The following is a 20,489-nucleotide window of genomic DNA, read 5'->3' on the forward strand; positions in this document are numbered from 1 at the left end:
ATTTATTTGCTTGCTTATTTTTTCCTCTAATTAGCTCAGCACAATGATTTTAAAAGGCTATACCCCTTCTTTTGAATTACTTCTGAAACTTTAAGAAAACTTAGTTGAACTATTTATAAAAATCTATTTCTGTATTGTCTATTCTGTTCCATTAATTTATACATTTGTGTTTCTACCAATATCAAAATCTTGATTATATGGTTATATAATTAATCCTAACATGAAGGAGTGTTTTTTCCTAGTTACACTAAACTTTAAAATGTGTTTTCATCTTTGTTCTGCCCTTAACCTTTCAATAAAATTCAGTATAAAATCACTTCTGCACTAAATCTTGCTGAGATTTTATTTAGGTTTGCATTAAATCTATGGATCAATTTGGGAAGAACTTTATCTTATGTATACTGATCTGAGCTAAATATATCTACTAAATTATTCAAATCTCCTTTGATTTTTAAAATTGGGATTTGTACTTTTCAACATACAGATCCTGTGCAGGCTTTGTTAGTTTTTATGTACATTTTCATTAGATATGAAGTGACTGTAAGTGGTCTTGTTTTATTAATATTGCTATTTCCTTCTCCAGGAGATCTTCCCGACCCAGGGATTGAACCCAGGTCTCCTGCATTGCAGGCAGACCTCCCACATTGCAGGCAGACGCTTTACCCTCTGAGCCACCAGGGAAGATATTTGTATGCATATCATATATAAACAAATTGTTACATATCTTATTACATTTTTCCTAGAAATATTGACCAAATCATGGAATTTTGTCTTCTGTTTCCTACAAAGAGAGGATCAGACCATGGCAATCAAACAATACAATAAAAATTATAGAAAATAGCAAAATATTTTGCAAAAAGAGGCACAATACAGTGCACAGACATGCACGCATATGTGGTAAAAGATTGTTATACACTCTTGTGAACCAGTACTGGAGAAGGTTCGGTTCAGTTCAGTTCAGTCGCTCAGTCATGTCCGACTCTTTGCGACCCCATGAATCGCAGCACGCCAGGCCTCCCTGTCCATCACCAACTACCGGAGTTCACTCAGACTCACGTCCATCGAGTCCGTGATGCCATCCAGCCATCTCATCCTCGGTCGTCCCCTTCTCCTCCTGCCCCCAATCCCTCCCAGCATCAGAGTCTTTTCCAGTGAGTCAACTCTTCGCATGAGGTGGCCAAAGTAGTGGAGTTTCAGCTTTAGCATCATTCCTTCCAAAGAAATCCCAGAGTTGATCTCCTTCAGAATGGACTGGTTGGATCTCCTTGCAGTTCAAGGGACCCTCAAGAGTCTTCTCCAACACCACAGTTCAAAAGCATCAATTCTTCAGTGCTCAGCCTTCTTCACAGTCCAACTCTCACATCCATACATGACCACAGGAAAACCATAGCCTTGACTAGATGGACCTTAGTTGGCCCAAGTAATGTCTCTGCTTTTGAATATGCTATCTAGGTTGGTCATAACTTTCCTTCCAAGGAGTAAGTGTCTTTTAATTTCATGGCTGCAGTCACCATCTGCAGTGATATTGGAGCCCCTCAAAATAAAGTCTGACACTGTTTCCCCATCTATTTCCCATGAAGTGATGGGACCAGATGCCATGATCTTCGTTTTCTGAATGTTGAGCTTTAAGCCAACTTTTTCACTCTCCACTTTCACTTTCATCAAGAGGCTTTTTAGTTCCTCTTCACTTTCTGCCGTAAGGGTGGTATCCTCTGAAGAAGGTTATCCCATAACAAAGGCACAGACCTAGTTCAGCATAGAGTAGACCTCTTATGCAAAGGTACAAAAATAATTAGAACACAAATTTTAAAGAAATATTTTTGTTTTTCAGACAGATAAGGAAATGTAACTATCTTGTTTGATTAAAAAGCAATTAGGAATCAAGTCCCAATAAAATGTAAAAATATAACTCAAAGCTTCCATGGGAGAATCTCAAGAAATTTAACTTTTTTCCCTCCGGCTTTACTGTGACAAAATTGGCAGTTAATATGGTGTAAATTTAAAGTCTAACATGTTGATCTGATGCATTTATATAGTTCAATATGGCTACAATTTAGCACTAGCTAGCAGGGAGGCCTGGCGTGCTGCAATTCATGGGGTCGCAAAGAGTCAGACACGACTGAGTGACTGAACTGAACTAAACATTTTCATGTTACATGATTGTCATTCCTTTTTCTGAGGTGAGAATATTTAAGGCCCACTCTCTTAGCAACTTTCAAGTATAGAATATTGTTAAAGACAATTAAGAATACTTTGGCCACCTAATGCAAAGAACTGACTCATTGGAAAAGACCCGCCTGCTTAGAAAGATTGAAGGCAGGAGGAGAAGGGGACGTCAGAGCGTGAGGTTGGGGGATGGCATCACTGGTGTGATGGACATGAGTTTGAGCAATCTCCTGGAGTTGGTGAGGGACAGGGAAGCCTGGTGTGCTGCAGCCCATGGGGTAGCAAAGAGTCGGACATGACTGAGTGACTGAACTTGAATTTACAGAGAAATGGTCTGATTTTGATAAATAAGATGTTGTGAATTACTGAATTGCTAAGTGTGCTGAGTCTAAAGACTTTCTAGGGCTCATATATAAAAGCAACTTCACTGACGAGAACAGAGCAGGATCCTAAACTCTTCCACATGATAAGGGAGCATCTGAATTAATTCAGATGAATGATGAATTCAAATCATTGTACTACACTGAGCCTCCTAGAAACCACCATAAGTTTAATTTTAATACATGCCTTAGAGAAGTATAGTGAATAAAAACAGAAGAATGTGCTTACATAAAACCACGCGTACATGCACAAACACATGTAGATACTAGGAAATTTATTCTAATTGTTGGGAATAACAATAATCATTTGAATCATTTTATTTTATTTTTAATATAAATTTATTTATTTTAATTCGAGGTTAATTGCTTTACAATATTGTATTGGTTTTGCCATACATCAACATGAATCCACCACAGATATACACGTGTTCCCCATCCTGAACCCTCCTCCCTCCTCCCTCCCCATACCATCTCACTCAACTCTCTTTACTTGTCCTTAGAGTGTCCTAACTCATTCTAAGACATGGTGTTACTTACTTAATTATATTTGTAATTCATCTCTTCCCCTCAGGAAATGCAGATATTTTCCCCCTTTTTGTGTTAATATATGTACAGCACATAGAAGTATGACCAGCCCTTAGAAGGCAATTTTTGAATATGTGCTGAACATTTCCATACATTTTATTCCTTTAGAGACACAGAGAGAACTGTTTGAAGCCCATCACCTAAATTACAGGATTCATATTGTACAAAGCCTTAAGAGAGAGAATTGCATATTCTTTTCCACGTACTTTGTAGGGCATGTTTGACATCTTTGTTCCTCAAACTGTAGATCAAGGGATTTAGCATAGGGATAATGAGAGTATAAAATATAGATGACATTTTATCTGTGTCAAATGAATGGTTGGACTCTGGCTGAACGTACATGAATATTAAAGCCCCATAGAACACTGTGACCACCGTCAGGTGAGACCCACAGGTAGAAAAAGCCTTGTGCCTGCCTTCAGCAGAGCTCATCCTAAGAATGGATGCAAGAATGAGAAGGTAAGACACAAGAACTATCAGAAGAGAGAAAATCAAATTAAAACCTGCTGAGATAAGAATAATCAGTCCAATTTCATTTGCGTTTGAGCAGAGCAAAGATAGCAAGGGGAGACTGTCACAGTAGAAATGTCTGATGACATTATAGCCACAGAATGATGAGTCAAATATCTTTACAGCTATAAGAAGAGACTCAAATATGCTATAGAGATAAGGCATTGCCACCAGCACCTGACATACCATTTGCGACATGACCACTGGGTAGAGCAGAGGGTTACAGATGGCCACATAGCGGTCATAGGACATTGCTGCCAGAATGAAAAGCTCACTAATAATGAACACGAGAAAGAAAGTGAGCTGTGTAGTGCAAAAGTAATAGGAGATTTTATTTTGATCCGCCACAAAATTTACTAACATTTTGGGGCCCACGGTTGTTGAATAACCAAGATCAGTGAAAGCCAGGCGCCTGAGAAAGAAGTACATGGGTGTCTGTAGCCTGGAGTCCACCTTAGTGAGGATGACCATGCCCAAGTTGCCCACCACTGAGGTCACGTAGATGATGAGGAAGAGCCCAAACAATGGAGCCTGCAGCTCAGGGCGGTCTGTGATTCCCATGAGGATGAATTCACTCAACACTGTTCCATTGTGTGCTTCCATCCAGGTTTATGAGGAAACCTATTCTGGGTAAACACAGCAGCAGAGTCAATAGATTTTGTGTAAAATATCCTCTTAGATCTGTTAGTATGCAGAACTGGTAAGTAAGATAAATTTAAATTTCCAGTTTAGAATATTTAAAAGTAAGTCCATCTGCCGCACATTAAAATATACATAAATAGAGACAGAAGGAGCTACGAAGGTAGACCAGCTATTCTCAATTAGAGTGATTTTACTCCCCAAAGAATATTTTTCCACCATCTGGAGACATTTTGGCTGTCAGAACTGAGAGTTGAAATGCCATTGGCTTCTAATGTTTATAGGCCAGTTAAAGCACTCAATATCTTAACATATCAAACATGCAACCTGTTACAATATTGAGCCAGTAGTCACAATAGTATCCGGGTTGACAAGCACTATAGTATAGGTATAGAAACACAGACAATTCGAGATATGTAAATATAGATAACAAAGCAAAACCAAGAAGCTAAACAATCACAAAACTTTAGGTATTATGGATAATTATTGTACTATTCCTTAAAGTCCTCTCTTTATTCTTTATAAGATATAATCACATAATGGCATTTTAAAAATACATCGATCCTAGGATATAGTTCAGTTCAGTTCAGTTGCTCAGTTGTGTCCGACCTTTTGCGATCCCATGGACTGCAGCGTACCAGGATTTCCTGTCCATCACCAACACCTGGAGTTTACTCAAACTCATGCCCATTGAGCCGGTGATGCCATCCAACCATCTCATCCTCTCTTATCCCCTTCTCTTCCCACCTTCAGTCTTTCCTTGCATCAGGGTCTTTTCAAATGAGACAGTTCTTTGCATCAGGTGCCCAAAGTATTGGAGTTTCAGCTTCAACATCAGTCCTTCCAACGAATATTTGGGAGTGATTTCCTTTAGGATGGACTGGTTGGATCTCCTTGCAGTCCAAGGGACTCTCGAGGGTCTTTTTTGACACCACAGTTCAAAAGCATCAGTCCTTTGGCACTCAGCTCTCTTTATGGTCCAGCTCTCACATCCATGCGTGACTACTGGAAAAACCATAGCCTTGACTAGATGTGTCTTTGTTGGCAAAGTGATGTCCCTGCTTTAAGATATAATGCATATGCTAATTATACAATAAATTTTCAAACCAAAAATTCCCAAAATTCATATAACCCACTACTCAAAACATAGTCTGTGAAAGATATTTTTCCTTCAGGAGGTACTGACTCAAATTTAGCACACCTGACAGGTATGATTAAGTGTATGAATAAGAAATGCATAATGGTCCACAGTGGGAATTAAATTTATTCACATGGTGAGTCATACCAGGACATGCCTGACTATGTATATGTCATGTATGTCCATGTATAGGACATATATGTCTATAAATAGTTTCTGCAGTGCCTTCATTCATGGCGAGAAGAGGGCAGCAGAGGATGAGATGACTAGATATCACCATCAACTCAGTGAACATGAATTTGAGCAAACTCCAAGAGATAGTGAAGGAAATGGAAGCATAGCATGCTGCAGTCCATGGGATCACAGAGTCAGACACGATTTAGCGACTGAACAACAACAAGGGTTTAATCTGGGTCAATAGTGTAAATTATCTAAAACTCTTTATTACCATATATAATGGAAAACAGTGTGCACAGTTTTGAGGAAAGATACATGAAGAGTCAATAATTCAATGAGTCTATCTTACCTGGTGGAGAAGGCAATGGCACCCCACTCCAGTACTCTTGCCTGGAAAATCCCATGGACGGAGGAGCCTGGTAGGCTGCAGTCCATGGGATCGCTAAGAGTTGGACATGACTGAGCAACTTCACTTTCACTTTTCACTTTCATGCCTTGGAGGAGGAAATGGCAACCCACTCCAGTGTTCTTGCCTGGAGAATCCCAGGGACAGGGGAGCCTAGTGGGCTGCCGTCTATGGGATCACACAGAGTCGGACACTACTGAAGTGACTTAGCAGCAGGAGCAGCAGCAGCATCTTACCTGAAAATAGTTCTCAAATGTCAAATGCATAGTTTTTTTGGTTTTTTGTTTGTTTGTTTGTTTAATGTTTATTTGTTTCTAACAGTGATAGTAAGTTATCTGAAAGAGATTTTCTTCACCATATAAACATATTCTCTGGACTGTGGTTTTATGTCTCTGTCAGGGCAATAGTTATGGGTGAGGGAGGAACTGGTCAAGTAGGATGTAATGCATGTAATTTATTTCAGTCCCCACCCCACCCCCACGCCATAACTATATGTAGAATCTATGTCATAGAATTACAGTGGAGCTTGGCAAATGTCACTGAAATATTATAGATATTGGTAGTATATTGTACCACATGCAATATTATTTTTACCTGTAATGAAGTTTCTGTGTTGGCTTCTTCCTGTATTTCTTACGCGGCTGTGAGAACAATATATGGATTCTCTTACCTTTGAGACTCTCCCTGAGGAGATGTCAAACAATTGGTTGATTAGCCCTAGTGCCTAGGAGAACACAACAAAATGTCTGGAGGTCTTTCAATAATTGTTAAGGACAATTTATATTCACCAATGAGTAAATTCAGTACTTATTTAACTCCTATTTTTCACTCTTAGTTAACATCCCACTTTTAGCACATGGGGCTCTTGATTCAAATGATGTATTAATCCATTTAGGAAAGGCTCATTTCTACAATGGTCTTCTCAAAGGGGTGACCTGATAGAGAAATGTCAAAATTCTTTTTTAATATACCATTTTTTTAATTAAAAGGAGTTGAAATTACATATTAGGTAAATATGGCCTGTTATTTCCTTGATTTAGTTGGTTTTGCTGTTTTTCTTTACTTCTGAGGCAGACATTAGTTGCTCATTTTTCTCATTTCAGAGTTAGTTGCCATCTTCATTTATTTCATTCTGTCCAACTCCAATTCCTACTCCAATTTTCTTTCCCATCTCTGAATATTTTATACTATGAGCTCAGTATGTCTTATAATGCATCAGATCTTTGATTTCTTTCACCAGCATACTTTTCAGCATATGTATCCTGCACATTTTCTGAGTTTATTATTTCATTACCCTTTGTATTGTAAATGGCATATGTATATGTATATATATACATGCATGCTTACATAATCAGTTGTTTCAGTTGTATCTGACAATTTTCTACTGTGTGGATTGCAGCCCACCTCTGTCCATGGGGTTTTCCTGGCGAGAATACTGGAGTGGGTTACCATTTCCTCCTCCAGGGTATGTTCCCAACCCGGCGATCAAACCCACATTTCCTGTGTCTCCTGCATTGCAGGCAGATTCTTTACCACTGTGCCACCTGGAATGTCACAAATATGCATATTTTTGGTTCCTGAATGTTATATATTATATCAATATATTCATATATTCATATATATATATATATATATGCATTGACAAGATATTTGCTTGTTGAGTTTGTATCCTTTTATCTTGTTGAATTCACAATTGTGAGGGGATTCCTGAACTCACATTTATGATAGGGTTCCTTGAGGTTTTCTGTTAGAAAACATGTCCTTTGCAGTTATGAGAGAATCTAATTTCTTTCTTTTTCCCCATTGTATGCCTTGTATGACATTTTTTGTTAATTTCTGACATTTCTTGTTTGATCTGCTTTGTGCAACTATAAATGAATCTTCATTTTAGAATGTTTTTACAAATAATTTTAGATTATCAGATCTTTTAAGTCTGGCCTCCTTTGCTCTGCTTAATAATTTTGAGAGTTGTCATATTTTTGTGTGTACTAACAATTTATCACTCTTTACAGCAGCATGGAATTCACTTGTCATGATTTACTTATTCATCCTCAGTGGAGAAACATTTAGATTGTTCCCAAAGTCTGACTAATATAAATAAAGCTTCTATTAACATTTGCATACAAAGAAATCTGCTGTCCTGGGTAAGTACAAGGCAGTGAAATGGATAAATAATATGTTAGAGGTGAGATATGTTTAAAGTCTTAAGACAATTTTTTTTTTGTATTTTTATTGAAGCATAATTTACTTAGAATGCTGTGTTAGTTTTGGGTGTATAGCAAAGTGATTCAATCATATGTAAACTTTTTTTTTTTTATCTTCTTTTCCCTTAAAGGCTATTACAAAACATTGAGTATAGTTTTCTGTACTATACAATAGGTACTTATGGCTATCTATTTTATACATAGTGTGTGTTTATGTCAATCCCAGACTCCTAAACTGCTCCCTTTTTCCCCACTCAAGTAACCATTAGTTTCACTTCCATGTCTGAGGGTCTATCTCCATTCTATATACAGTTTCAACTGCAACACTGTTTTTCATGTTCCACATATAAGTGATATCATACAACATTTGTCTTTCTCAGCCTGGCTTATTTCATTGAGTATGATTGTCTCTAGATCCATCCATGTTGCTGCAAATGCCATTATTTCATTCACTGTTACTCATATTTATGGCTGAGTACTATTACATTCTACAAATATACCACATTTTTTATCTCTTAGAGGACAAATAGGTTGCCTCCATGTTTTCACTATTGTAAATAGAGCTGCAGTGAACACTGGGGTATATCGTTTTGAATTATTGTTTTCTCTGGTTATATGACCAGGAGTGGGATAACAGGATCATATGAAAATTTTCACAGAACTAGAACAAGAAATTTTTAACTTTGTATAATAAAAAATATCCTGAGGCAGTCCTAAGATAGTGAAGGAATAGGATGGGGAGACCACTTTCTCCCCCATAAATTCATCGAAAGAACATTTGAGCACCGAGCAAATTCCACAGAACAACTTCTGAATGCTGGCAGAGGACATCAGGCACCCAGAAAAGCAGCCCATTGTCTTCAAAAGGAGGTAGGACAAAATATAAAAGATAAAAAGAGAGACAAAAGATAGGGATGGAGATCTGTCCCAGGAATGGAGTCTTAAAAAAGAGAGAAGTCATCCCAGTGCAACAGCCCCGAGCATCCTGTATCATGCAACGAACCTGGACTGGTGATTCGTTTCACATATGATATTATACATTATGATATCATACATGTTTCAAGTCTATGGGGAGGGAGGTGGAAGGGGGATGAAGGGGGATTCAGCAGGGGGAACACGTGTACACCCATGGCAGATTCATGTTGATGTATGGCAAAACCAATACAATATTGTAAAGTAATTAGCCTCCAATTAAATAAATTTATAGTTAAAAAAAAAAAAGCCCTAACCACCACCAGTCAGGCTCACAGAACAAAGAACTGAGCAGAGCTAGCTTGCTGCAGACCAGCCCACCCCCCACCGGAGACAGGCAGGTGAGGGCAGCCAGAGCTGGAAGAGGGCAATCGCGGCCCCAGAAAGGCATCCTATACCAAACTTCAAGCAGGCTTCCTTGCTAACCAAGGCTTCTTGGGATTCTGGATGGTCGCCATACGCCAGGAGAGTTGTAGACAGAGATCAGCTTCCCAGAAGAGAGAAGGTGCACCGGCTGTACACCCAGAAAACTGAGAGGCTGGGCCGGGGGAGGGGATAAGTCGCAGCCTTCAACTGGGGGTGACTACGTGCACCAAGGACCTGGTCACCTGAGCTGCTCAGACCTGGCACAGGTCCAAACCTAGACCCAACAGTCTGCACTTTTGTGGAGTAACCGAGAACCTGAACCTGAGTGGCTTAGACCTGGGAAGTGCATGCAAACCAGGGCCTGCCTCAGACAGTTCCTGGCAGAGCAACCTAGAGCCTGAGCAGTGTAGACTGGGGAAGCACACAAGCCGTGAGCAGGGCAAACCCAGTGTAGTTGGATCACTGTGGACACACGCCAGTGATGTTTGTTTGCAGTGTTCCTCCCTCCACAAAGCACGACTGAACAAGCGAGCCTAAAGAAGAATGACCACCACCGCACCTCTTGTGTCAGGGCGGAAATCAGACACTGAAGATACCAGCAAACAGAAGAAGCCAACATAATCAGAGGGAACCGCTTTAGAAGTGACAGGAGCAATAGATTAAAACCCTGTAGTTAGCACCAACTACATAGGAAGGGGCCTATAGAGCATGAGAAGTACAAGCCGGACCAAGGAACTACCTGAAAATGAACTGACCCCACACTGTCTGCAACAGCTCCAGAGAAAGTCTTAGATATATTTTTACTATTATCATTTTTTAATTAAAAAATAATTATTTTTTGTTATTTTTAAGTCCCCATACTCCTTTAATTTTCATTTTTATAACCTATTACCTTGCAAAAAAAAAAAAAAGACCCTATTTTTAAAGCAAACCATATATATGTATCTTTTATAATTTCTGTCACTTTTTTCTTGGTTTGTTTGTTTCTTGGGGTTTGTTTTGTGTTTGTTTTCAATATTGTACTTTTGAGAATCTAACCTCTATTCAAGATTTTTAATTTTTGCTTTTTGGTATTTGTTATCAACTTTGTACCTTTAAGAACCCAATCTTCAGTATCCATTTTTACTTGGGAGCAAGATCACTGGGCTGATTGCTCTCTCCTCCTTTCAACTCTCCTTTTTCTCCACAAGGTCGCCTCTATCTCCCCCATCCCCCTTTTTTTCTCTGCCCAACTCTGTGAATCTTTTTGTGTGTTGCGGGCTGTGTAGAACACTTAAGGAACTGATTACTGGCTGGATCTGTCACTCTTCTTTTGATTCCCCTTTTTATCCTCCTGGCCACCTCTGTCTCCTTCCTCCCTCTTTTCTTCTCTCTGTACCTTTGTGAACATCTCTGAGGGATCCAGACTGTGAGAGCACATAGGGAAGTGATTACTGGCTAGCTTGCTCTCTCCTCTTTTGATTCCCCCTCTTCTCCTCGTCACCTCTATCTCCCTCAACCCTCTTCTCCATTTAGTTCAGTTCAGTCACTCAATTGGGTCCGACTCTTTGTGATCCCATGAATTGCAGCACGCCAGGCCTCCCTGTCCGTCACCAACTCCTGGAGTTCACTCAAACTCACATCCATCAAGACAGTGATGCGATCCAGCCATTCCATCCTCTGTTGTCCCTTTCTCCTTCTGCCCCTATTTCCTCCCAGCATCAGAGTCTTTTCCAATGAGTCAACTCTTCTCATGAGGTGGCCAAAGTACTGAAGTTTCAGCTTTAGCATCACTCCTTCCAAAGAACACTAGGGACTGATCTCCTTTAGAATGGACTGGTTGGATCTCCTTGCAGTCCCAGGGACTTGCAAGAGTGTTCTTCAACACCACAGTTCAAAAGCATCAATTCTTCGGTGCTCAGCCTTCTTCACAGTCCAACACTCACATCCATACATGACTACTGGAAAAACCATAGCTTTAACTAGATGGACTTTGTTAGCAAATTAATCTCTCTGCCTTTGAATATGCTATCTAGTTTGGTCATAATGTTCCTTCCAAGGAGTACCCGTCTTTTAATTTCACGGCTGCAATCACCATCTGCAGTGATTTTGGAGCCCAAAAAAATAAAGTCTGACACTGTTTCCACTCTTGCTCCATCTATTTCCCATGAACTGATGGGACCAGATGCCATGATCTTCGTTTTCTGAATGTTGAGCTTTAAGCCAACTTTTCCGCTCTCCTCTTTCACTTTCATCAAGAGGCTTTTTAGCACCTCTTCACTTTCTGCCATAAGCGTAGTATCATCTGCATATCTGAAGTTACTGGTATTTCTCCTGGCAATCTTGATTCCAGCTTGTGCTTCTTCCAGTCCAGCGTTTCTCATGATGAACTCTGCATAGAAGTTAAATAAGCAGGGTGACAATATACTGCCTTGACGTACTCCTTTTCCTATTTGGAACCAGTCTGTTGTTCCATGTCCAGTTCTAACTGTTGCTTCCTGACCTGCATATAAGTTTCTCAACAGGCAGGTCAGGTGGTCTGGTAATCCCATCTCTCTCAGAATTTTCCACAGTTTATTGTGATCCACACAGTCAAAGGCTTTGGCATCATCAATAAAGCAGAAATAGATGTTTTTCTGGAACTCTCTTGCTTTTTCCATGATCCAGTGGATGTTGGCAATTTGATCTCTGGTTCCTCTGCCTTTTCTAAAACCAGTTTGAACATCAGGAAGTTCAGGGTTCACGTATTGCTGAAGCCTGGCATGGAGAATTTTGAGCATTGCTTTACTAATGTGTGAGATGAGTGCAATTGTGCAGTAGTTTGAGCATTCTTTGGCATTGCCTTTCTTTGGGATTGGAATGAAAACTGACCCTTTCCAGTCCTGTGGTCACTGCTGAGTTTTCCAAATTTGCTGATATAATGAGTGCAGTACTTTCACAGCATCATCTTTCAGGATTTGAACTAGCTCAACTGAAATCCCATCACCTCCACTAGCTTTGTTCATAGTGATGCTTTCTAAGGCCCACTTGACTACACATTCCAGGATGACTTCAGGCTCTACTGCAAAGCCACAGTCATTAAGACAGTATGGTAATGGCACAAAGACAGAAATATAGATCAATGAAACAAAATAGAAAGCCCAGAGATAAATCCATGCACCTATGGACACCTTATCTTTGACAAAGGAGTCAAGAGTATACAATGGAGAAAAGACCATCTTTTTAACAAGCGGTGCTGGGAAAACTGGTCAACCACTTGTAAAAGAATGAAACTAGAACACTTCCTAACACCATACACAAAAATAAACTCAAAATGGGTTAAAGATCTAAACGTAAGGCCAGAAACTATTAAACTCCTAGAGGAAAACATAGGCAAAACACGCTCTGACATAAACCACAGCAGGATCATCTATGACTCACCTCCTGGAATTTTGGAAATAAAAGCAAAAATAAACAAGTGGGACCTAATTTAACTTAAAAGCTTCTGCACAACAAAGAAAACTATAAGCAAGGTGAAAAAACAGCCTTCAGAATGGGGGAAAATAATAGCAAATGAAGCAACACACAAAGAATTAATCTCAAAAATATACAAGCAACTCCTGCAGCTCAATTCCAGAAAAACAAACGACCCAATCAAAAAGTTGGCCAAAGAACTAAACAGGCATTTCTCCAAAGAAGACATACAGATGGCTAACAAACACATGAAAAGATGCTCAACATCACTCATTATCAGAGAAATGAACATCAAAACCACAATGAGGTACCATTTCTTGCCTTTCAGAATGCCTGCTATCTAAAAGTCTACATGCAATAAATGCTGGAGAGGGTGTGGAGAAATCTGTAACTCAGCATTTTTTTTTTTTTGGTTTACAATCTGAGGGATAATCAAATGTATTCTAACCTGTATTCTAGGAGTGGGATATTAGGTTATGTTTATTCACAATTTACCTTCTCAAATCCATGTGCTGTTAGCATTCTTGTGTATTTCTGCTCATTATATGTAATCTCAGATGCACACATTTTTATCTTTATATATGAATAAATGAGACATATATACATTTATTATAATTTAAAATGATATATGAAATATAAGTAATAATTATCCTCATTTGACTATTATAAATTATTTTTATTCAAATTCAACTTGTTCATTGATTATTTTATTTTTTGATGATGTACATAGAAGACAATCCAGGATCTCTATGATGTAAATAAATCTATTAAATGTTAAAAAGTAACTGAAATAAGCAAAAGAGAAATTAGGAAAGTTAAAGAGAGTTTTGTAAGCAGTATATTCAAAGGACATGAAAGACTTATAGGTTGCAGAATATTGCACTATACTTTCACTAGAAATATCACCATTCAAACCATAGAATCATCTCATGCTGCTTTCTCCAAGTAAGATCATCAAATGCATATAGTCAAATGATGTCTCTTAATCAAAACATGATGCACATTTTAAACAAATTTGTGGAAAATGAGCCAAATGAAAGAGAGGCAAGACCCTTATTTTTCATAGAGTAGACTTCATATGTAAGGAGACAAAAATAACTAGAATATGTTCATTTATTAATGTGTTCAGAGCACTCAGTTTAACTGGTGCACAGAAGTCAATCTCTAAATATATGTTGAAATCATCTATCCTTGCATTAGCCTCTGAGAAAACTTATAAAAATGTCAATGTTCATAGCCTCATTCAAGGAATCACATAGCAAAATGAACTTAAGAAAAGGTATTACATAGTTTTTTCCATAGTCTATGAACAGCATATTTTACATCTTTGTTCCTCAAGCTGTAGATCAAGGGATTTAACATGGGGGTAATTAGTGTGTAAAATATAGATGCCACTTTATCAGCATCAAAGGAATGGCTGGACTCTGGCTGAACATACATAAATATCAAAGTTCCATAGAACACTGCCACCACGGTCAAGTGGGATCCACATGTAGAGAAAGCCCTGTGCCTGCCTTTATCAGAGTTCATCGTGAGAATAGCTGTAAGAATAAGCAGGTAAGACACAAGAACTATTAGCAGGGATGAAATTAAATTAAAACCTGCAAAGATCAGAATAATCAGTTCAATTTCACGTGTATTTGAACAAAGCAAAGATATCAAACAGAGACAGTCACAGTAGAAATGTTTGATGACATTGTAGCCACAGAAGGATAAATTAAATATTTTTATAGTGACTAGAAGAGACACAAATGTGCTATAGACATAGGAGATTGCCACCAGCATCCAGCATGCCTTTTTTGACATGATGACTGTGTAGAGAAGAGGGTTACAGATGGCCACATAGCGGTCATAGGACATTGCTGCCAGAATGAAAAGCTCACTAATAATGAACATAATGTAGAAAGCTCCCTGAATGGCACAAAAATTGTATAAGATTTTATTTTGATCCACAAGAAAATTTACCAACATTTTGGGTCCCACAGTTGTTGAATAACCCAGATCAGTAAGAGCCAGGTGCCTGAGAAAGAAGTACATGGGTGTCTGCAGCCTCGAGTCCGCCTTAGTGAGGATGACCATGCCCAAGTTGCCCACCACTGAGGTCATGTAGATGATGAGGAAGAGCCCAAACAATGGAGCCTGCAGTTCAGGGCGGTCTGTGATTCCCATGAGGATGAATTCACTCAGCACTGTTTGATTGAGCTTTTCCATCAAGGTTTATCAGAAAATCTATTCCAGATAAAGATATCAGCATAGTCAGTAGTTGTCATATAGTATCATCTGGTAGGGTTTAGTACCCAAAGCTAGTACAAATATGACAAATTTCTAATTCATGATATTTTAAAATAATCCTAACTGCCACACTAAATATATATAACAATGATAGATGATAGACAATCAGTGATGATAGAGATAGGGGTGGCAATAAAAATAAATCAATGGTTTTTCAACTGGTGAAAAGCTGTCCTCCAAATAACCTTGATAATCTTTTGAGAGATTTGGATGCAGGAATTGCAGATAGTAGAGGGAGGCTACTGCTGGCATGTAATGGTTAGAGTCTAGTGATGCTGCTGGAACGAACCACTCCCCCATCAGCATAAAAAGCAAAAATTTACCAAACCCAAAATGTCAATAGGGCCAAGATTCACAAAGACTTTTATAGACAGATATAAATAGATACAAAGATATAGGAGGTAAAAATGAAAAAAAAAAAACCAGTTAATACTTTGTATATTAATTTTACAGATGATTATTAAGCTTTTAGTATGTCATTTATATAATGATAACATAATTGGGGCATTCCAGGCTCGGCTGTAAAAAATCTTTCTGCTAGTGCAAGAGACATAGTTCGATCCTTGGATTGTGAAGACCCCCTAGAGAAGAAAATGACAATCCCCTCTAGTATTTTTGCCTGGTAAATCCTGAGGACAGAGAAGCCTTGTTGGGCTACAGTCCATGGGGTTGCAAAAGATTAAGGCGTGACGGTAACTAAAAATCAATAATAACATAATTACATTATCACATAACAGTCCCTGATGGCTCAGATGGTAAAGAATCTGCCTGCAATGTGGAAGATCTAGGTTCAATCCCTGGGTCAGGAAGATTCCATGGAGAAGGAAATGGTTACTCACTCTAATGTTCTTGCCTGGAGAATTCCATGGACAGAAGCTACAGTCTATGGGGCCACAGAGTCAGACACAACTGAACAATTAACACTAACTAACTAATATGTTAGTTACATAAAAAAACTGAACCCAAATTTTAATACTCTATGGAAATATTAAAGCAGTTTATAGTAAAAGTCATGTGAGACCCTTTGCAAATGCAGATGGTGCAGGAGGAAGCAATTAATACTGTTGATACAGGACATACGCTTTCAGAAGGAAACTCTAACAGACTGTAGTAGAAACTGCTTGTATATATCTTAGGAAATATTCCAGGAAATAGACATGGATAGATAGAGTCAGCCATACATACAATTGTGGTATATATATGAAGGAATACTTTGGAAAAAAATGATATAACTAATCTTACTCTATTTTTCCATACTGGAAAAATCAACTCTTCCTTTTTTTGCAGAGATTCTGGGAAGACAGATGAGAATTAAATGTTTCAGTGTGTCAGTAGTGTTTGGAAATATGCCTCAAATATCATGTATTTAGTGTGTTCTTAGTGTGTTTATTTGAGGGTTGATTATCTGATTATTATTTTTAAGACTATGCATATTGAGAAAAATATATGTATTTGTTTCAGATTCTCCTGAAAACTGAACATGTTATATATCATAATACCACTGTAAACCTGAATACTTGAGAGATTCCTAACCACCAAAAATGTTTTTTCATGTCAATGTAAAGTAGAAATGCCCATCTTTGCTTATTAAAATATCAGAAAAAAATCAAATTTACAGATTTTTAAAAATTTGTATTAATTCCCTGGTAGTTTAGCTGGTAAATAATCTGCTTGAAATGTAGGAGTCCCTGGTTTGAATCCTGGGTCAGGAAGATCTGCTGGAGAAAGAGTAGGCTAACCACTCCTGTGTTCGTGGGCTTCCCTTGTGGCTCAGCTGGTAAAGAATCCACCTGCAATGCAGGAGACTTGGGTTCAATCCCTGGGTTGGGAAGATCCCCTGGAGAAGGGAAAGGCTACCCACTCCAGTATTCTGGTCTGGAGAAGTCCATGGACTGTATACTCCATGGCGTCCCAAAGAGTCAGACATGACTGAGCGACTTTCACTATTAATATTTCTGAGAAGAAAATAAGAAGAGCAGAGACAATGACTGAATATAATTTCGATAGAAACTAACCACTTGCAGCTTCATGATTCTGCTGTGATTTTCATTTTTATTCTTAACCCTTTAGTTAGGCTTCTTGTGTTATACTTTTCCTTTCTTATTTGCATAATTAGGCATTTATAAAAATATAAATATTACATAAACAGTATGGCACTGATGTTTCAAAGATGCTCATTAGTGTTTGTGAAAATATTTGTATAATTAGTCTGAAGAAAAAGTATTGACTTCCTATTCTGCTTATATATTAACAATAGCAAGGCGTACACAGAATTAAATCAGAAATCCTCTTATTTTGCTGTGGTTTATGCTAGAATAAAAATACTACCTTGTTAGTATCTTCAGAACTATCTGGATATTGATAAAATAGGACACTACATGAGCTATACTGCTTACCTTTCATGAAATGTCTATCTTAGCTTCCTCATGTGCCTCACGACATGCACAGTAAGAACAATTTATGGATTCTTTTCCGTCCTCTGGGACTCTCCCTGAGGAGATGACAGGCAATTTCTTGCTTGCCCCTGAAGCATTTGAAAGCTCAACAGAAACAAGGGAAGGGGTATTTTCATTAGTGGTACAGGACAATTTATACACACCAATGAGTTAGAATATTTACAGGTATTTTTGTGTTCCGTTTTACCTTTTACTCTTGAATAATTTTCTTCTTCACATGATGCTAAAGTTTATTTTCTGTATCTGTGTGGCTAGACTATGCTACCCAGACGTTTACAGTCAAGGTGTCTCTGCAGAGATACTTTTTTAGATGCGATAAACTTTCAAAGCAGTAGATTTTGAGTACAGCTTATTTCCTTCCAGAATATGGTGAGACTCTTTCAATTAAGAGTGAGGAATCCCAAAGAAAAAGGAATTATTTTTCCAGATTTCCACAAAAAAAGTCTGCCTCGGTTTCCTGCATTTGTACTCAGCATCATCTAGTGCTGTCTGCCAGCCTGGCCCACAAACTTCTGCCTTACCAGCCCCCATTATAACATTGTGCACTTTCTTAAATGAATCTATTTATCTCTCTGTCTATCATATATCTGTATTATATTCCTTGGAATACCCTAATACAGCCATATAAGAGTCTGGATTAATATATCTCATCCATAAGACAAGCCTGTCAGTATTCCTCCAGCTCTCCAATAGTCTCTCTAGTGGATGACAAAATGCTGTCCTAAATTACTGTTCTAGGGCATAATTTAAAATGTTTAAATGAAATATAAATAATAGTGTATATATATATATATATATATATATATGAAGAATTTTGTATATATATTCTTTCCTTTTTTTTTTAGTTTTTTATTTTTTAAATTTTAAAATCTTTAATTCTTACATGCGCTCCCAAACATGAACCCCCTCCCACCTCCCTCCCCATAACATCTCTCTGGGTCATCCCCATGCACCAGCCCCAAGCATGCTGCATCCTGCGTCAGACATAGACTGGCAATTCAATTCTTACATGATAGTATACGTGTTAGAATGCCATTCTCCCAAATCATCCCACCCTCTCCCTCTCCCTCTGAGTCCAACAGTCCGTTATACACATCTGTGTCTTTTCCTGTCTTGCATACAGGGTCGTCATTGCCATCTTCCTAAATTCCATATCTATGTGTTAGTATACTGTATTGGTGTTTTTCTTTCTGGCTTACTTCACTCTGTATAATCAGCTCCAGTTTCATCCATCTCATCAGAACTGATTCAAATGAATTCTTTTTAATGGCTGAGTAATACTCCATTGTGTATATGTACCACTGCTTTCTTATCCATTCATCTGCTGATGGACATCTAGGTTGTTTCCATATCCTGGCTATTATAAAGAGTGCTGCGATGAACATTGGGGTACATGTGTCTCTTTCAATTCTGGTTTCCTCGGTGTGTATGCCCAGCTGTGGGATTGCTGGGTCATAAGGTAGATCTATTTGCAATTTTTAAGGAATCTCCACACTGTTCTCCATAGTGGCTGTACTAGTTTGCATTCCCACCAACAGTGTAGGAGGGTTCCCTTTTCTCCACACCCTCTCCAGCATTTATTGCTTGCAGATTTTTGGATCGCAGCCATTCTGACTGGTGTGAAGTGGTACCTCATTGTGGTTTTGATTTGCATTTCTCTAATAATGAGTGATGTTGAGCATCTTTTCATGTGTTTGTTAGCCATCCGTATGTCTTCTTTGGAGAAATGTCTATTTAGTTCTTTGGCCCATTTTTTGATTGGGTCGTTTATTTTTCTGGAATTGAGCTGCAGAAGTTGCTTGTATATTTTTGAGATTAGTTGTTTGTCAGTTGCTTCATTTGCTATTATTTTCTCCCATTCAGAAGGCTATCTTTCCACCTTGCTTATATTTTCCTTTGTTGTGCAGAAGCTTTTAATTTTAATTAGATCCCATTTGTTTATTTTTGCTTTTATTTCCAGAATTCTGGGAGGTGGATCATAGAGGATCCTGCTGTGATTTATGTCGGAGAGTGTTTTGCCTATGTTCTCCTCTAGGAGTTTTATAGTTTCTGATCTTACATTTAGATCTTTAATCCATTTTGAGTTTATTTTTGTGTGCGGTGTTAGAAAATGATCTAGTTTCATTCTTTTACAAGTGGTTGACCAGTTTTCCCAGCACCACTTGTTAAAGAGATTGTCTTTACTCCATTGTATATTCTTGCCTCCTTTGTCAAAGATAAGGTGTCCATATGTGTGTGGATTTATCTCTGGGCTTTCTATTTTGTTCCATTGATCTATATGCCTGTCTTTGTGCCAGTACCATACTGTTTTGATGACTGTGGCTTTGTAGTAGAGCCTGAAGTCAGGCAAGTTGATTCCTCCAGTTCCATTCTTCTTTCTCAAGATTGCTTTGGCAATTCGAGGTTTTTGTATTTCCATACAAATCTTGAAATTATTTGTTCTAGTTCTGTGAAAAATGTGGCTGGTAGCTTGATAGGGATTGCATTGAATTTGTAAATTGCTTTGGGTAGTATACTCATTTTCACTATATTGATTCTTCTGATCCATGAACATGGTATATTTCTCCATCTATTAGTGTCCTCTTTGATTTCTTTCATCAGTGTTTTATAGTTTTCTATATATAGGTCTTTAGTTTCTTTAGGTAGATATATTCCTAAGTATTTTATTCTTTTCGTTGCAATGGTGAATGGAATTGTTTCCTTAATTTCTTTTTCTACTTTCTCATTATTAGTGTATAGGAATGCAAGGGATTTCTGTGTGTTGAT

General features: G+C 38.2%; 2 protein-coding genes across 2 annotated transcripts; both read right to left on the bottom strand.

Annotated features, from left to right (window-relative positions):
* Window positions 1–3,302: 3,302 nt before the first annotated feature.
* LOC101109909 (olfactory receptor 8K3-like) lies at window positions 3,303–4,244 on the bottom strand. The gene has a single exon (XM_004016778.3). The coding sequence runs from the start codon at window positions 4,242–4,244 to the stop codon at window positions 3,303–3,305; it is 942 nt and encodes a 313-aa protein (XP_004016827.3).
* A 10,000-nt stretch (window positions 4,245–14,244) lies between these two features.
* Window positions 14,245–15,186, bottom strand: LOC101109644 (olfactory receptor 8K3-like). Its single transcript, XM_004016777.3, has one exon. The coding sequence runs from the start codon at window positions 15,184–15,186 to the stop codon at window positions 14,245–14,247; it is 942 nt and encodes a 313-aa protein (XP_004016826.2).
* Between the last annotated feature and the right edge of the window lie 5,303 nt (window positions 15,187–20,489).

This window comes from Ovis aries, chromosome 15 (genome assembly GCF_016772045.2).
Source record: "Ovis aries strain OAR_USU_Benz2616 breed Rambouillet chromosome 15, ARS-UI_Ramb_v3.0, whole genome shotgun sequence".
Classification (NCBI taxonomy): domain Eukaryota; kingdom Metazoa; phylum Chordata; class Mammalia; order Artiodactyla; family Bovidae; genus Ovis; species Ovis aries.